Source organism: Lepisma saccharinum, chromosome 11 (assembly GCF_977018435.1).
Source record: "Lepisma saccharinum chromosome 11, izLepSacc3.1, whole genome shotgun sequence".
Classification (NCBI taxonomy): Eukaryota; Metazoa; Arthropoda; class Insecta; order Zygentoma; family Lepismatidae; genus Lepisma; species Lepisma saccharinum.
The window spans coordinates 63,580,566-63,599,943 of NC_139239.1; the positions used below are offsets into that span (position 1 = coordinate 63,580,566).

Below are 19,378 nucleotides of genomic sequence, written 5' to 3' on the forward strand. Positions count from 1 at the left end.
GAAACAATACACAACTTGGAACAAATACAGACCTGACGATAAACAATTATCCACTTGTGAGCATGAAAGACTAATTCAGGTGCTGGCTGTCTCGAGAATCTAAGGTACAAGGTAGAAATGGGCGAAACGCAAATGCTGCAGTCACGTTACCACTCTCCATATAGCCCCATTCTCTCGCGCGTGTTCCTTCACTTGGTTGTAGCAGCATGGCTCCTAATGGCTGCGGTTCCTTGATTGGATGCCGGAGCAATACGTGACAGGTTTGTTTGAACTCAATGTGATGCCATATAGTTCATTGCTATATGTACAGTAGCTCTTCGACAAGGGAGTTTTTAAATTTGGCCCACGAGAGAACAACAGCATTTTGATTTATTCCCTACGCTACGTTTTCTACAACCGCAGTGTGACATTTCAATGTCAAACGTACTTGCGGACATTTTAGAAGGCAACTTTTAATCGGTCAAGCCTGGTCTGTAATTGTAAATAAATTTAATCCTGTACTGGGAGAGAAAATTAGCAAACGTAAATGAGTTCTAGACAGTTCATATTTAAATCTTTTCAATTTGGTCCAGGAACCTTTTTTCAGAATGAATTTAAATTTGGTCCAGGAACCTTTTTTCCAGAATGAATTTAAATTTGGTCCAGGAACCTTTTTTCCAGAATGAATTTAAATTTGGTCCAGGAACCTTTTTTCCAGAATGAATTTAAATTCGGTCCAGGAACCTTTTTTCAGGAATTAAAATACGGTCCAGGAACCTTTTTTCAATGTAACAATATGCAACTTGGACCGAATTTAAATTGTGCGAGAAAAAAAGGTTCCAGTCCTGCAGCGGAATCCAATAGAACCCATTAGAATTTATGGGTTCCTGGACCTTTAACAACCCTGGTTGATAATATAAGACGTTAGTGAAATACTAAAGATATATCCATGAAACTTACTTGTAAATGTTCTATTAATCACCATCCACTTGGGAACTTGATGTTTTACTGTTAGGTTGACTTCCGGTTCATGTTGTTGTTTCCTTGACTACCGCTAGGGGTGCTGGTGTAGCCATTTCATCTGCTGCGCGTGATGGGTTTGAGCTGTTGTAATAGCAGTAGCCAAACATGATGAGCCTGACCTCTGCCGATATTCAGCTCGTGCGGAAAGTGCATAATTGCATGCTTCTCTTTGATTTTGACAAGGCACCTCAAGTTCGATAAACACAGGGTCCAAAAAGTTTCTGTTAGGCACACATCACACACCCTAATCGACACCAAAATCAAAGACGCATGCAATTATGCACTTTCCGCATGAGCTGAATATCGACAGCGGTCAGGCTCATCATGTTTGGCTACCGCTATTACAACAGCTCAAAACCCATCACGCGCAGCAGATGAAATGGCTACACCAGCACCCCTATCGGTAGTCAAGGAAACAACAACAGGAACCGAAAATCAACCTAACAGTAAAGCATCGAGTTCCCAAGTGGATGGTGGCAGAGGCCATCGAAATTAATAGAACATTTACAAGTAAGTTTCGCAGATATATCTTTAGTAACTCGCTTATGTCTTATATTAATTTTTTGGTAAAATTACTGACAATTTCGTCTCTATCAGATAATTCATAAATATTGTGTAACTTGCAATATTTCGTCATTTTGTTACATTTATGATACTTGACATACCCTGGTTTTGTTCGGTAAATTTCTAAATATGCAGTTTGACAAAACCTATTGCATATTGGTTACCTAAATTGATTAAGGAGGCAAACAATATAATCGGGTTCTTGGTGAAACATTTACATTTTTACATTGGATTGGTAGAATATTGGTTATCAGTATCAATTTCATATCGGTTCAAAACATAGGGTCATTTTGTAAGTGTTTTCTATGTTGCTGATCTATATTTGTCATTATTATCTAGGTTACTTTCTTCACATTTCTTATTGTGTGTATATATAGAGCATAGAATATTTATTATACATTACTCTATTTTGTTAATAAGAGTTGTAATATTAAAAAGAGTATGCACCTGGGCATGTTGAATTGCTATGTTTAAATTTCTGGGACATGAAAATTGCAGGAGTACTTATTTGTGTAAGCATCGGGAGTTCAAAAAATATAAAAACAGGTATCCATAGGAAGTTACAAGTTCTAGTATGGGAAAGGTGCAAGATAAAGCATGTGTTGGTTCCTACAGGAAGGAGGGAGGAATATAAGCATTTGAATATTGGAATATAACCATTTGAAGTGCTATAGTAAGCACTCTTTTTTTAACATTGTAATGCTGGCCCATAGGGTGAGCCAGGCTTTAATTAAATTATTACAGTTTGTATCAACAAAGGAGTTTATTTCAACATTGTTTATCTTTTTTTGTTTCAGGAGTAAAAATGAAAGGGATGATCTTCATCTGCAGCATCCTAAGTATCAAAAGCGAGAGCTCAAGCGAAACTTCTACAAAAGGGAACTTAGATGTTCTCGAGTGAATGTATTGGAAGATTGTGAGACTGCTACAAAGAATAGCAAATTTCCATTACCACCAATCTGCCAAAGGAAACTCATCTACGACAGTAGCAATGACAGTGAGAATAATGAATTAGAAACACATTTCCAACAAGCCAATGAGATGGAAAACTGTGCAGTGCAGGGTCATAAGATAGTTTCAAGTCAGGCTCCTGGTTTCCAGGATGTGGTAGCTACAGACAAAAATGAAGCCCGTATGGAGTATGATTGTCAGTCTACTCATCTAAATGACAGGTTGAGTAGATGTTCTTGCAATAAAAAGAAGAGTGATGAAGCAAAGGGAACGCAATCCAAGTGTTACACACCATCATGCAGTGGACAACATGTACGTAGAACTGGTAATAGTACATTAGTATCGGGAGAGGTTCAAGGTATTTTATGCCTTAATAGTCCTTCAATGAAATTGCATGGCTGTCATTTTTCATCAGTTGCCTCTCCGCATCAACACACAGCTCATGTTTCTAAGTGTCAGTCGATGAATGTAGCTCACACTTCCGTCAAGGCAAGGGATGTTGATAGAGAAAATACAATGATGTGTTGTGGTTCCAACATTTGCAGAAACATTCACAGCCAAACACACAATGCTACACAAACTACAGAAGACAAGGCATCTTGCAGTCAATGCAATGGAAGACATAATCTAGACTTGATCCTAAATCAGAGTGCACCATGCTCCCCTCATTGTAAAACAATCAGGTCGCGTAGTGGTTCTGATACTTTACGATTCAACCAAAGCTACTATGATGAGACATGTTCAGTTAAGAGCATTTCCAGAAAGGTTGAAAAGCTCAATGTCCAAGAGCAAGAAAAGATCACTGCAGAATGCCAAACAACTCCTAGCTTGTCAGTTGAAAATTTTGCAACAGATATTGGAGAAAATGTTCCACAGTTTAAGCCAACCAGAATACCGAGAACGACAAGCAGCCAAAACTTGCCATCACTTCAGACTGCGAAAAGCCCTTCCACAACAGAAAAGGAAAGCAAGGTGCAAGAAAATGCAGTGAGTGCAAACCTAGTTGATCAAAACCACTCTTATCTTGGGGTAGCAAGTAAATTTTGTGAAGTTTTGAGAACACCCATTACCAAATCTTTCAGGCACGTCTGCAGCTCAGTATCTTTGTACAAAAAACGCTTTTCTCGAGCTATCTCACTCCCACCTCCAACTTTGGAAAACCCTGAGAGAGGAAATAATTCACTTCAAGAAACCGATATTACTCAGAAATTTCGTAAAAGATTATTTAGTGCCGAAAATAAAGCAAAATCTGAAGCAGGTGACTTGGAAACACTTACAAAGAAATGTGATGAAAAATGGGAGAATTGCCAAACCAAACAGTGTTCTAATTGTCACTCATCCCCTTGTAGTAAAGTGAAGAGGAGAGATTTAGAAGATTCACAAAGTGTGAACAGGAAGGAAACAAGTCATTTGTCAAGCAGAGAAAGAATACACAATCAAAGTCGCTATAGAGACAAACTCCAATGGTCTTCGTCAAGCTGCGATGACATTTCTGAACAAACATCATCATCTGAGGTAATTTTTTTCTTTCAGATTTTTTTTTCTCACTTTAAGATAATTATTAGCTTCTTTTTGCACTATTAGGATTATTGTATTTAAAATATTATGACATAATACTGAGCCAATACCAATTTGACCTGATACCAATGCCGATACTTGAAAATTAAAATAATTCAAAGTAGTTCAAAATATTTATAAATATCAGAATATAATTGGAACTACGTCATGTCGATCTTCCAAAATGTTTACTTTAAAATATTCATAATTTCACGGAACATGATTATTTAATCACAAAATCTATTTTTCTCTGCAATACTGTTGCCAATATAATGAAAATTATGCATTTTGCATAATTTGCAGAATAGTTAGACTCCATGAAAGTGTGAAAGTATCGTGTGGTATTTTTGCAGACTCCCTTAAGGCTGTACTAAAGGCAATTTTGTGGTAATTTTTCGTTAACAGATGGCAGCACCGTTTGCCATGGCAACCGAGGGCCATGTTGCCAGATCTCTGCGTAATCAAGGTAGATACATTCAGGTTGGTCGATTAGGGTACTCCTTGATGGGATATGACGTCACGTTGGTTAGCAGATTTATTTGAAAAATCTAAGTAGATATGGAGCACCGTAATTGTTTATGATGAGATTTTAGTTATATGTTCTTATTAAAAAAAAATACAACAATTTATCAGCAATGGAAGATAGTAATAGTCGTAATATTAATATAAAATCCCTTGTATTGTATTATGTATTTCTTTTAATATTTCGAAAGCAGAAGAGAACATACAAAGATAACTGTAGTTATTTCAAACACGAAATGCATAAAGTAAGGAGAGTAATTGAAATAATTGAAAACATTTTGCAATTACGTTTGAAGCGAATGCTGCGTTGACTGTAGAATTCACTTTATGTGCCAGTACTTGAACACATTTATATCTTTTATCGGTGACGTTACCAGATTTTCTTCATAAATTTGCAGAATTTCAGTGAACATCTTGTAAATATTAATAAATATTAGCGCTCTCTAACGATCCTCAATCTTTTATCCTTCAAGTGAATAAACATGTGATTCTGCACCCTTATTTTTACTGAGTTTTAATATCGCGATTTTGAAAGAAAAATGTCAGAAGAATCCTGGATACACAATAGAAGACATGTTCGTTATTTTTATAATAGTTAAATATTAAATACAGTTTTGTAGCGCATCTAATTTATTTGCATGTCATGTCACCAGACAATGTCCTGTTTCATAGTTCTTTACGGATTTGGTCTATTCTGGTTTTCAGTTCTGCAGCTGATGTAGCATCTTTGGAAGTATCAGTAACATTTTCAAGTAACAGTAACTGTAAACTACTTACGTTATGAAATTAGTAATTGTAACTCAGTTATTTTTCCACGTAACTAGTAAGTTGTACAGTGGGATCCATGAATAGTACTGTACAAATTGTCCATGACTATTTTAATTAATTTTCGTCTTACATCCTAAGTGTTTTTAAGCTATGGATTTTTATATATGCTGGTGCAGAAGTTGTAAACAGCTTGCTTTGAGTTTTCTTTTAATTCTTGAAGCTCTTATTGGGTGAAATAAAGTGCACGAACATGGTGATGGACAATTTGCATGGTAATACTCATGGATCCCACTGTACAATTACTTTACTGCATGGAAAGAAATATTAACTTGAACCAAATGTTCTCCTCAAAGAATGGGTAAAGTGACGATTATTAAAGCTGGCACCCGTGGCGGAGTGGTACACAGTCTGCCTGCAACTGGTGCAGGAAGCAGTTCGTATCAAGCTCCGCTCTTCGCGTGAGAAGGCTTAGTGATCGAACTGTCCGAGTTAGCTAGGGCCGTATACGGTTGCTAGTGTTGTGTTAGTTCTTTTTTCCTTTGAAGTGCAAGCGAGGTTTTGACTACAATTACCGTGAGCCAGTGAAGATACGATGAAATAGATCACGATGAATACACAAAGAGAAAACACCTTGAAATTTGTTTTCATTGATGTCAAAACGCGACCTACGTCATTGGATTTTCATCCATGGTTTCATGATGTCTACCAAGTGCCTACGAACCAAGTGCTCAGTTTTGAAATAGATTACTTTCGTAAGTGTTTGTACGTGAAATTTGCGACAAAAGTGGTAGGAGAACGGTTACTAAATGATTTTGGTGTTGAGGTAATCTATAGTGACGTAGATGGTGATCATAAAGTTGAAGTTGAATGGGTCCACCAGCGACATGTACTTGTCAGAATCCATGTAGTCCCAATTGAATTAAGTGCAGAAGTGATAAGTCGTGTCATGAGGTCTTATGGGGAAGTGTTAAAAATTGAAGACGAGACATACTCTGCAGATCACATTTACCCTACTCGAACTGGACGTGTCTTGATCAAAATGATACTACGCAAAACCATACCCTCATATGTAATAATGAATGGAGACTCCTATTGGGTAACATACCCTTGGCAGGTGCGTACGTGCCTTGCGTGCTTGGGGGAGGATCACGTAGTGGCTCAATGTCCTAAGCGTCGATCCTCTGGGAACCAGCCCCGTAGGGGGCCGGTTAATATACCCGCTGACAATGTACCGATGGTATATGAACCAACTGTGCTACCCGTACGGACTAAACCAAGAGATTCAGCTCCATTAGTTGCAGAAGTCCCTGCGTCAGGAGATAACAATGGAGGGAACACGGATAGCCCCAGAATCACCGACGAGGAGACAGGTACCAGACACGAAGTTAGTGTGAAGAATGCACCAACAGGAAGGGAAGAGCTGGAACAGCCAACATTGACCACTTCAGAGGAGATGCATCACATACCCCCGCCCCCACCCCCAAGTGCTTTGTTCGCGGAGGCCGAATTCCCCGTAGTTACCTCTCCTAGGAAATCACGGTCAAGATCTGTATCAAGGTTACGGTCAGTGGCGGAAGAGTCCATGGTGCTACGAAGAAAGAAGAAGAAAAATAATGAATGTGTAAGTTCCACAATAGTTCATAACGAATTTAGAGTAGAACCTGGTACCCCAAAACAAGATGTTTCAAAGGCTAGTTTAACAAGTAATTCAGCAAATGTAACTAAAGAGAAACCTTCAACGAGTAACAAACTTACCCCAGATTTATTTAGTGGAAAGCATAGTTAATGCATTATAGGCAGAAATTAGAGATCAGTAATGTTGAAGAATGTAAGTAAGTTTAGTTTTCTTTTGTGGACAGTTATCATCATGCAAACATTTACCTTGGCATCTATAAATTTGAATCAAATGCAAAGTAAGACCAAAATAATTGCTCTCAATGACTTTCTCATTAAATCGTCTATTGATGTGGCCCTCTTACAAGAGGTCGCCATAGACGATTTTTCTGTACTGAGCATGTTTAAAGTATACAACAATTTTACTCCCTTTGCACAAGGGACTGCCATAGCATGTAGGCGACACTTGGATTTACGTAATGTAGTGCCCCATCCCACGGGCAGACAAATAAGTGCCAAATTAGGCTCAGTGTTTCTCTGTAATGTGTATGCTCCGTCAGGAAGCCAAAACAGACGGGAAAGAGAAGATTTTTTTTCAACAGTTGTAGGGCCCGAGTTGACATCCCACACGCTAGACACTATACTAGTGGGAGATTTTAACTGCGTAATTCGTTCACAAGATCAAAATCCAGGATACAACTTCTCACGTGCGTTCTATGAATTAACGCAGGGGTTACAACTGCGTGACGCTTGGATACACGCCAACGGCGAAAGTCAAGGTTACACACATATCACCTCCAATAGTGCATCAAGGATCGATAGGTTTTATGTTGCACCAAGATTTCAGGAATATATAATTAGTGTTCAAAATTTTCCAGTATGTTTTAGTGACCATAGTGTCCCAATTCTCAAAATAAATTTAGATTTGGTTAAACCCCGACAAGGTAGCGGATACTGGCTTTTAAATAGCACATTATTATGCAATGGTAGTTATGTCCAGTTAATCAGGGAAACGTGGAACGAACTCAAGGCCTCTCGGCCAGTGCAAAAGACCATAATCGAGTGGTGGGAAACTCGAGTTAAGCCTAAATTTCGTCAGGTCAGTAAATTCTTCAGTGCAGAGGTTAGTAGAGATCAAAGAAACAAATACAATTTTTTGTATGCAGTCTTGAATGATCTCCATCGTTTAGCATTGCAAGGTAATTTCGATCGTCCCTATGCAAATGAAATAAAAGCGCAATTACTTGCTATACATAGGAAACGAAAATCTGCAGCAATAATAAAGAGCAAGATTCTTCCTATAGACCCTGACGAGCAAGCCACACTAAGTCACATTCTTCAAGAACATAAACACGCCAGGAGTCACGTTATTCATAAATTAACTTTAGATTCCGGTGAAGTTGTCACCAGACCTCATAGTATACACAACAGGTTTTTGCAATACTATAAAAATCTTCTTGGTCAAGCCTTTACTCCCACAGAAACGCAATGTAATTTTTTGAACTACCTCCCTGCATCACTGACGGAAAATGAAAGAACTGAGCTCACACAACCATTTAGTAAAAAGGAGGTCCATGATGCAGTATTCAAAGCTCCGAGGAATAAAACTACAGCCGAGGATGGACTACCATCAGAATTCTATCAATGTTTCTGTGATCTAATAGGAGACGAATTAACGGAATGGGTAAACGAAGTGTTGACAACAGGAACAATAGGGAAGACCAGTAGCACGGGAGTTATAGTGTTAGTTCCCAAAAAGGCAAATCCAAAATTCGTTACAGATTTTAGACCAATTTCAATATTGAGTAGTGATATCAAACTTAAAAGTAGGTGCATAAATCAGCGTCTAAAAAAATATATGGTTAAACGTATTGGCAATTTACAGTTTGCTTGTAATACGTCTCAAAGTATACATCACTTGCTGCAAACGATAAGAGACGTCATTATTACCAAACAAAATAAGAATGCATCAGAGGCAATTCTATCTTTAGACTTTTCCCAAGCATATGACAGAGTGAGTCACGAATATCTGTACAAAGTCTTAGAAGCATATGGCTTCGGAGACACTTTTATTAATTGGATAAAAACATTATATAATCATATGCTGATAAAACTTAAAATAAATGGTTTCTTGACAACAAGTTTTAAAATGCGACGGAGTGTACTACAAGGTAGTCCCTTGAGTAGCACATTGTACGTCCTCACAATAGCCCCCTTTTTGTTTAGTATCCAGCATCATTTACAGGGTATTTCTATGGCTTCCACCACAATACAAGTTGGCAGTTTCATGGACGACGTCACGATTTTTCTCAAGGATGAAAAAGATCTGGACAGTGTTAAAAGCCAAATACATACTTTTGAACTCACATCAGGAGCAAAACTAAACAATCGAAAGTCATTCCTGATGCCCCTTGGCAAGGAGAATCCTTTCACAAACAATATGGAGATCCCTGTAGACAAGAAAATAAAAGTTTTAGGTATAAACTTCTATGCAAATATCGATGAAACGATCGAAGCCAATAGTAACCTTACGTGCGAGAGGGCAATCTACGTCCTCAGAGTGAACAAGATGCGCTCTCTGAGTTTAAAAGCACGAGTAAGATTTATCAACGTTTTTGCTCTCTCTAAACTTTGGTATGTAGGAAAAATCCTACCTTTCAAACCACAGCACTTAGCCAAGGTCAACAAAGCTGTTGGCTGCTTTTTGTGGCACGATACAATTTTCCGGGTGGCAATAAATGAGGTCACGTTATCAGAGAAGACAGGTGGGTTGGGACTAATACATGTGAACACACAGGCAAGAGCATTGTTTGTACAGACTGGTCTTCAAACAGCTTTCTCACTGCACGAGTCAACGACCCAAGCATGTATACAGACGATAATACGAAACATTCCATTAGAAGCTCCCATCGATATCCAAAGTATCCCCAAAAGGTTTTTGTTTTATAAGGACATCGCTTTACAGGTATGCTACCAGTTATTACGACATGAGACAATTACACCATCTGTTCAAAAGTTATATAGAGAAATCAATAGTTTCAAGCACGCCGTACCACGAATAGTCAGGGATTTCAATACACATAATTGGCCACAAATATGGGAAAATGTCTCCGCCCAACACCTTTCAAAAGCGGGCCAATCAATATGGTACAAAGTGGTTCATCGTGTTATAGTGACAAGAGATAGGACATACCAATATGGAATCAGTGACTCGCCTAACTGTATATCATGCAACGTGCCTGACTCTTTAGCCCACAGGATAACGAAGTGTCGAAACTCCTCCATGGCATGGAACCAATTGCGAACAATGCTCAGTCGTATATGCCGCACCTCCTTAACAAAGTTTACGGATACAGATATAGTTTTTCCTGATTTCAATTTTTTTCCACCAACAAAACGAGCAGTACAATGGTTGATAACAGAATACTTATTATATATATTTCCCAATGACGAGAGCAGTTTTCAGAAACAATTCAGTATCTTCTTGCAAGAACAATACGAAAAAATTCCTCTCCAAGCAAGGAAGAAATGGTATGCAAATTTCTTATTAGTGCTTTATACTTAATTTAGGTCTAACAAAAAAGTACAGGTAAACCAGATAGAAATACAAATTGTAATAGCAGTAATATACTTATGTCAAAAACAATGTAATTCCATAACTTGTATATCAGAATGAGACAATAAAAAAAAAAAAAAGAGTGGTTAGCACATCGTGCTACGATGCCAGGGGTCCCGGGTTCGAATCCTGGCCTGGGCATGGATGTTTGTGAGTATCAATTTCATCATCTCCATCATCGTAAATTAGCCAAAAGTGGCACAAAGAGCGAAGTAAAATAAAGCAAATCAATCAATTGATGATTATTAAAATCTTGAGACCATGAGGACAATTTTGTATTTTTTTCGTCAAGAGCCAGGATGTATCCCAAGTTTATTTGTATTGGAACACTTACCATATAAGACTACATACATAATCTCCAACAATTCTCATGGATACACAGTAATTTTATAGTTCAACAAAAAATCTAAAAAATATTTTTTGCTCAACAAAATAAAATGAAATGTTAATCGTCATTGCTTTGTAACAGAAGTTTACTATGAATTTTATTGCCTCAATCTTTATACATGAAATGTAAGAAATAAGTTATAATTTCATGAAACTTAATGCTAAGCATTTGGTGGTCATCGGTGAAGAAAAGGACATCGCGCTTGCAACTCATGATCCGAACAACGTCTTACGAGATGAAACAAATCTAGAGTAAAGTAACTGTAATAATAACTGTCAAGTACTTTCTAAAGAACAGTAATAACAGTAATTATATGCGAATTACTTTCTCAAGTGATTAACTCGGAGTTACTTTTAAAGAGTAACTATTCAAACACTGCTGATATATCATCGAGTTCAGCAACATATTGGTATGAATTGCGAGGGAAGTTGAGCCTCCCGCTTGGCAAAGTGGTAACGTAATCACCTTGTAATACAGGAGTCCCAGGTTCGATAGACGGTGAGTGTACAGTGATCGTCAATAAAAATTGGACAACAACTAGACAACCACAATGGGACAACTAGATCCTGAAAGTCTCCCTTCTCTGCAATGCGTCTTGTGTGTTGTCTAAATCTACGGCGATGAGTGAATTGTAATAGCAAATTTTCAATGGCAAGTTCTGTCACTGCCGTTGAGTTAGGCAACACACATAACGCATTGCAGGGATGCAGGTATTTAAGAATATAGGTGTCCCATTTTTATTGCCAGTGACTGTATATAGTGGTTTGGATCCCACTTTAAACTGTAGGTCCAGTCCCAATTAGCCTTTCTGTGTATAAAGTAGACTTAAAAACGTATTTCGAGGGAAGATACAATACAGTAATTAATACCATTAGAATAGAAGTTCAATAGCTTACAAATAATTGTTTACAGGGACTACTAAAACTAGATTTTCGGGATATATAAAATCATATTTACGTTGTTGTTTTAATGTATATTTATTATTTTTCTTTATCGTACCCTGCAAAACATTATTGCGTTCTCTGAGAGCAGTGTTGGCGATTGGGTTCCAAAACTGGGAGAGTGCAAGGACACTTTAATTTCCCTTGGTAGATAAAGTTTTGTATAGTATTGGGGTAAAAGTGGGGACCATCTGCCCCTCCCCCTAATTGCCACCACTGTCTGAGAGATATGCTTTTTACAAATCATCATCGAATTCAGGAAGAAATTTATTTTCTTAGGGTTTTTGAAAACACCTCTCAAGATTTCAACTTACAAGAATGAATGCGTGCCAAATGCTTGACAGACAAGACAAGTAAGTCACACCCCTCGCATTGTTTATTTTCCCTCCTGTTTCCTCTAATATACAATTTACAATTGAAGACCACTTGCTATCAGATATTATGAAGGCTTGAAACATAATTTCTTGAGCATATTTTGGACTCTTGATTTCTAGTAAATCATCACAATTCAATCAAGTGTCTACGCTAGCAAGCAAATATGTATGTACTCTTCCATGTAAAGTTCAAATAGTCCACTTTGTTGATTTATATTCCGTAGAAGCTTATACACCAACTGCCATGGTACGCAACTGCCATTGTCGGTCAAACCTATTGTCCTTTTCTACAAATTTCAAGAATGCTCTTTACTATTGGTAGAAGACACTTCGATTAGTTTCTCAAATGCTCATCTGCAAAAGGAACAAACAAAAAAAAACATCGTATATGAGACTATGAACTTACAAAACATGTTTAAAAAATATTGATATTACATTGTTACAACCTTATAAAAGTTAAGTTAATAATGGAACTTACAGATGTTGTGTAAATTGATTTGAAAATACTGGATCTAATCGGCACTATAATGCTTAACGATATCGTCCTGTTATTAAAGGGCTGTTTGGTTCACGATATGAGCTCACTTCAGTGATCTAACTTTATAATGAATGTTAAATATGATGAGCCTAAAACAGAAATTTGCAAACTAATTGTTAGAAATATTTTCATAGTAGAGTGATGATTGCAACGCTATATGGAGTGAGGTTCATCCAGGTTCGAATCCTAGTTTCATGTATGTATTTATATCATTATCTTTGTTCCAATTATCCATTTTATCAAATCATTATTCATCCTCATTGTCCCAAGGAGCAGAAGTTGGAGGTAAAATAACAGACATACATTATGAAATGGAAATTCAGTTCCTACTATAATTGTATTTGAATTATTATAGTAGACCAGCCAAGAAGCAAAAAAGCTTAAAAAAAACTTTTATCTGCATGGAATGTTAATACTGTTTCGTGATATTTTTAGGTCAGAATATCGATGTCAGAAGTAGTCTTGTGGGGTAAAGTTAATCAGGCTAAATTTGTATACACGGAAGTCCTACATAGTGGACCATCCAAGAAGCAAAAAAAAAAAAAAAAAACATTTTTAAAACATTTAACTGTATGGAATGATAATATCAGACATTCATGCAAAATCAATCAGTCATAGGTCTGAGAGAAAAACTAGTCAAGCTTCATACTCACTGGTATTCGAAGTAACTATTTAGTACAAACGGCTACTGAAATCCAATCTGATATTGAACCAAATATACGTAGCATAATCAGGACAAATTATGATTTCTATGAAGCTCTGTGTCATCCACAATTAAATTATTGGCCTTGTACTTGCAAGTATGGGAACTAGTACCTTCATTTACCTATACCGGTACTCATTTGGAAATTCTCAGTAAACATACAGACTTGTGTTCGATAGACGGTAAGACATTAGTCTCATAACTGTTAGGGTGTACTTTTACACTTTAAATATATACAGCATCAAGTTATTGGACGATATGCACTCTCATTATGAGTCGTCCTAAGTTACAAAAGGACAAGAAAACAGAAGAGCTTCATACAGTTTACAGAACCGGTTTTCTGACGTGTTGATGTAAAGGAAGAAAACAGAAATGTGTCCGAAACTTGCAAACATTCAGGGATCTCACATTACATCTATTCGAATCAAACCTGACCTGCTTAATACATATGAATATTTGCGAGCTGCTTCAAAAATTAAAATAAAAAAAACTCTTGTAGAAAATAGGTCAGAAAGTACTCGTTTCAACCATGTACAAGGGCAAAGTAAAAAACATTTAAACAAACTACTAATTTGTAATAAACATTCCGAGGTTGTACATGTGAATGGCACGAGTTTCCTAGGTTTGGAAATTAACTTACAGGAATGAAAATAGAGCATTTTATGCAATATTGATTTAATTATATCAAATAGAATCTATGTTAAGCTACTTATATTTTATGCGATAGTAATGATCTCAAAACGGTAGTTATTAGGATTATGCCTAACGTAAAATATAACATTCTATTCTAATTTTACATTTACAAAGAATTATAAACTTCGTTTGGAAGTAAAAAAGTCATGCAGTGTTTAAAAAATTGATAAGGTTCAAACGATACTCTCACCGAAATTACATCAGAAGATATTTCTTCAACAACCTGTAAATAAATTATACATTTTGCCTATATTTCAAACATTTTGCTTTTGACGGATAATATTAAGCAACATGCAATTAAATATTAATACTTACCTTCGAGCTTGTTCAGCTTATTAACATCCTCCGTGGAATATTTGTTCCCTTGTTCTCGTATCTGTACGGGATTCGATATCCTCTGGTAGCTTGCTTTGATTTTCACTTTTTCAAGAACTTGCATTGATCATATCGTTAGAAAGCACGGAGTGAAATCTTGGCAACAGCGTATGCTAAAATTTTCACCACGGAGTATATTGCGACGAAACGCCACTTCAAAAATTTTAATGATAAGCACTACTCTCTGAAGGTACGAAATGTTTTCATTTCTTCACATAGTATTTCAGATGCTTGCGGGAAGAACATGTGATCTTTGTTTCACCACGAAATCTTCCATACTAGTCATAAAAGAAAGAAAATGCACCGGTATTAACAAAACTACCACTTCAGCGCCATCTGTACGCAGCAGTTTGAACATGACGGAGACCTTATATTTTCTGTTATTTACTTAAATCCCTTCAATCGTAACAAAATTATAAGGTTCACATGTTCTAGTGAATAAAACAATCTTTTATATCGGAAAATTTCTTCCTTACCGAATCTATATTAGTTGTACGGTTATCCTTAGAAATTTGGGTCTATGCTTTAGCATGGCTTTAGAACCCCCTTAAGACTCTAGAAAAGTATTACTGATTAAATTTGAACTGATGCTCCCTCATACTGATACATTAGTAATGGCTCAGCCCTACTTATTAATTAATGATAAGGCAAATTAATCAACGTATATGCTATTATTACGTATTGAAAGATTATGTGAAGATGGCTCATTTAGAGTAGTTTCCTCAATTGAAGGAAGGTGGCACTATCTTTTACATGTTCAAAGGTAGAAAATGGCATTATGAAAACCAAGAAAAATGTAAGTTGTGGATATTGCAAGGTGCATGGTAGCTCATTGGTAGAGTCATTGGCACAGAATGCTGTTGCCAAAAACATTCAATTCTTGGTTGAACAGCAATTTTCATGTAAAATTTCAATAAGTTATATCCATTACTAGCTATTTCAGATGGCTATCTAGTTCATTTAAAAGAAATACTTTAAAAATATGGCATTCATGCAACTGGGGCTACAGTCCACAATTTGCAAAAAAATCCATTTTGTTGAGTGTAAAGCAAGTCACCCACTAGATGGGTGCCAGTGGAACTTAAAACACTGCATGCGAAGTTTGCGACCCAGGTGACATTTTGCAGCCACACCCCACATTTTTTTCCTCATAAGGATTGCATGCCTACAAGGGCATTCTTGCAAAATGTGCTCTATGACCCTCAAAGAATCAGATTACTTTCATTGTTTTTAACTTGAGCTAAAAGGTTTGCACAAGATCATGAAACAGTGATTTTCTTCAAAAGGATGACGCAACACAACAATAAAGAAAACACTAAAATTTGTTCCAACCTTTCGACTCCTTCCCATAGTCATCATATGTGACAGCAATTTGTGATTACAGATATACGTATAATATTAACCTGTGACACAACAGGCTGTTGTGCCACGGGTTAATATACAACATCCAACCAGTTACAGGGTGATGTGTGGTCAGCATGACGAACTCCCAGTCATTGTAGGTTTCTATGACCAGGGATATGTAATATGGGAGTCAATATGGCACAACTTGTGCTAGAAAGAGTGAAGGTAACATGAAAGAAGCAAATAAGAAAAATGCATGTGTAAGTAGTGCAGAAAACTATGGAGAACTGAAGTATTTTGTTAATAACCTTTTATTCGCACAAAAAAAGTAAAATAATGAGACAGTAATTGTATTTTGTTCTCATAATTATTATTTTGAAAAGGGAATACGTTTTACTTCAAATGTTTTTTTCACAATAATTAAAACATCTTTTAATAAAAAAAAATGTTTTAACTGAAAAAGAATATGCAGAGACTGGTTATGGAAATGTGGAGGCCAGATACTATATTTTTAATAAAATCCCTGTTTTTCTTTTAATGTGCTAATTTATTGCTAAGCTGTAATAGATTTGAATCATTAGTCAGTATTTAGTCGAGGCTTTTTTTCCTGTTAAGTAATTTTGACCCTTCAAATAGTTTTCACCACTGAGCATATATAAAATTTATGTTGTGTACAAATTCATTTGGGGGGTGGGTAATTGTATCTCTTATCCACTGAAATAAAAATACTTACTTCACTTCCAGAGTGAAGACTATGTCCCAAAGTTGAAAAGGAGGAAACGGTCATATGGAAGAGGACATCAGTTGAAGTATACTCGGAAGGAAATCGAAAACCTCATAAGTGGGATTGAAAAGTATGGCCTAGATTTCCAGGTAATTTGTGTATACTTACAGTGGGAGTATTTTTGTTGAAGTATTGAAGAATGGGACAGGTTTTGTATCTGAACTTGTTCTGTTTCATCAGATTATTGCTTTATCAGTAAAATTGTTATGGATTTTTTCTTCTTTGAAATGAGTGAAATATCTTGCACTAGTTCCTAGTCACAGACTGTAGTTCAGTGAGCTCTACATGAATGTTGTCTTTAACGTCTTGAGCAATATATTTATTTTCTCTGCATTGTAGCTGATATCTAATAATAGATTTAGTGACAGCACAGCAGAATACAATTTTTTTAAATTTCCAACATAGGTAAGAAAAAATAAGACTAAATTTCTTCCATATCTAAGAATAATTGGTGTTAGAATTCCCTGGATTCTACGTCTCGAAATCATGAAAATGTCTGAAAAGATTACAGACACTTATCTGGAGTAATTATTATTTATTTTATTATAATTTAGTATTACTTGCACTATAATTGTTTTGACTTTTTTATCTTTGTTATTCGTTAGTCAATATATTTCAAGTATCATGGAAACTTGTCATCTGATACTTAACTATTTGCTTCCCTCTCCCTACCAACAATTAATTATTGTTCAGTTTCCATCACCTTTACATGTTAAGAGTGAATCTTCTAGAACTTGGTTAAATGTGAGTGTTCTTGTTCCAACTAAGATATGGTGACCTTCTTCCATATGTGTTCATTCACACCAATTGATTTAATGATTTGATCTGGAAAAGTCAGTGAATTTTCTTTTTATGAAATTGTAGTCACCATGAATAATGATGCCTTTTCCACATTTTTATTGTAGGCAATTCGTAGGGCATACCAATTCCACCCTAAAAGGACACCAAAGGATCTTTATCTCAAATGGTATCATTCGCTTGTACAAAGAGGCAACTCAGGTATGTGCTCAAATAATTTAATTACTTATATCTGTAACAGTGAAATGAGGCAGCTGGGCAGAAGTGTGCTGGTGCACCAGGCTAGAATAAGGCGAGCAAAGGTCAAAAATCGCTGGTTCCTATGTATGATGTGGCAATATTCAGCATTCAACATTGGCTCATCCAAAGCTCAACTCTCCCTCCAAAGGGAAATAATATTGTCTTTCCATGGTCTCTCCAAAAGAGATTGATGCCACTTTATTTTACAATAGGGGACTACTATATCTCAGACCTCTGAACAAATTAAGAGGTGAGCAGCAATATGGCAACAGTGCAAATTCTACCAGCTACCTACTTTTGCATCTCCTAGCATAGCGAAACAAATTTTGTTTGTCTTTTATTTCTTTTGTTCATTGTATAAGTAAAAGGATATTTAGAAATGTATATCATTATGATAAAGATGTTGGAAATTCAGCATTGTGTCCACAATTGTTGAGGCACTCCTCATACGAGCACCAGGTTATGAACTTCTTATTTTAGAATGTTGCTTAACCAGGTATTCACACTTTCTGAGAGATCGTTGTGTTCAAGGAAATGTCTGCCGCAAATTATCAGATGCAGGAATACATTAAATTCATCTATTTCTCAAGTTCAAATCACCAACCCTGAGACCTTCTGTAAACAAAACCACGTGCATGCAGAAAGCATTGCAAACCATAGAAGTAAAATAATCCACACAAAAATCCAGTGTTGTTAGAGAATTCATTACGTAAGGTAAAACAACGGCGAATTTGTAGTATGGGATATGCTGCCACAAATGACGTCTCACTTTAACCCCAATGCTCTTTCTTTTGTACTTATTGCTTCACCTTTATGGTTAACTCTTTGCACCAGTAATCATTTCCCATAAATTTGGCTTCTTTCTTGCATGCGAATTGAATATATTTTACTTGCATTTTTTTTAGACAAAATCATATAACATGGTAATGTATATTTCTAAGGCTTGATATAGATATTGAAATTTGTTTGTAGATTTTATGTAAATTGTATCTAATGTAAATAAAATATATAATGGTCATAAACAGCCATATGCAATGCTATAAGTCCAATAAATATATTGATGATGATGATCAAAACAAGACAAAGAAAGTTCGTAAATTTATTGTGGTTGGAAACTTTGACAAGCATCCTAATAACGATTTTTATTCCACCAAATATAGTGCACTTCGTAAAATAACTTGGTGACATAGCAAGGCAAGATAAGTGTGAACATTTTGTAGGAATATGCATTGTAACTTTCAATGAGCTTAGAGATTTGTGTACACTTCGCAACATCTTATTTGATCCCCCTGAAAAATTTCAAAGTCCGGAATTCGTAAATTTGGCAGCATAGCGCTTTGGAGCCAACTAAAAGTAGCCAACTTTGCAACATTTCTTCTTCCTAAATGGAAACACTCTTATTATTATTTTTTTTCATTCTTTCATATTCCATGAAGTTAAGATACCCTAAAGCAGTAATAAAATACATGAGTAGACACAAAACTTAAGGTCTAAATCACCATCCCTGAGACCTTCTGTAAACAAACGGTCTCACCGATTCGATGTATCACTCCGCGTCAGCTGATCCATGACCGCAATCATCTGCTGTTACACTCATAGTTCACCG

General features: G+C 36.2%; 1 protein-coding gene across 1 annotated transcript in view; it reads left to right on the forward strand.

Annotated features, from left to right (window-relative positions):
• LOC145994858 (uncharacterized) overlaps positions 1-19,378 on the forward strand; it is a 66,598-nt gene that overhangs the window by 22,724 nt on the left and 24,496 nt on the right. The window contains exons 10-12 of the mRNA XM_083131256.1: positions 2,364-4,032; positions 16,695-16,823; positions 17,640-17,733. Of these exons, the coding sequence (XP_082987382.1) occupies positions 2,364-4,032; positions 16,695-16,823; positions 17,640-17,733 (1,892 nt within the window). The remainder of the gene's footprint in view (positions 1-2,363; positions 4,033-16,694; positions 16,824-17,639; positions 17,734-19,378) is intronic.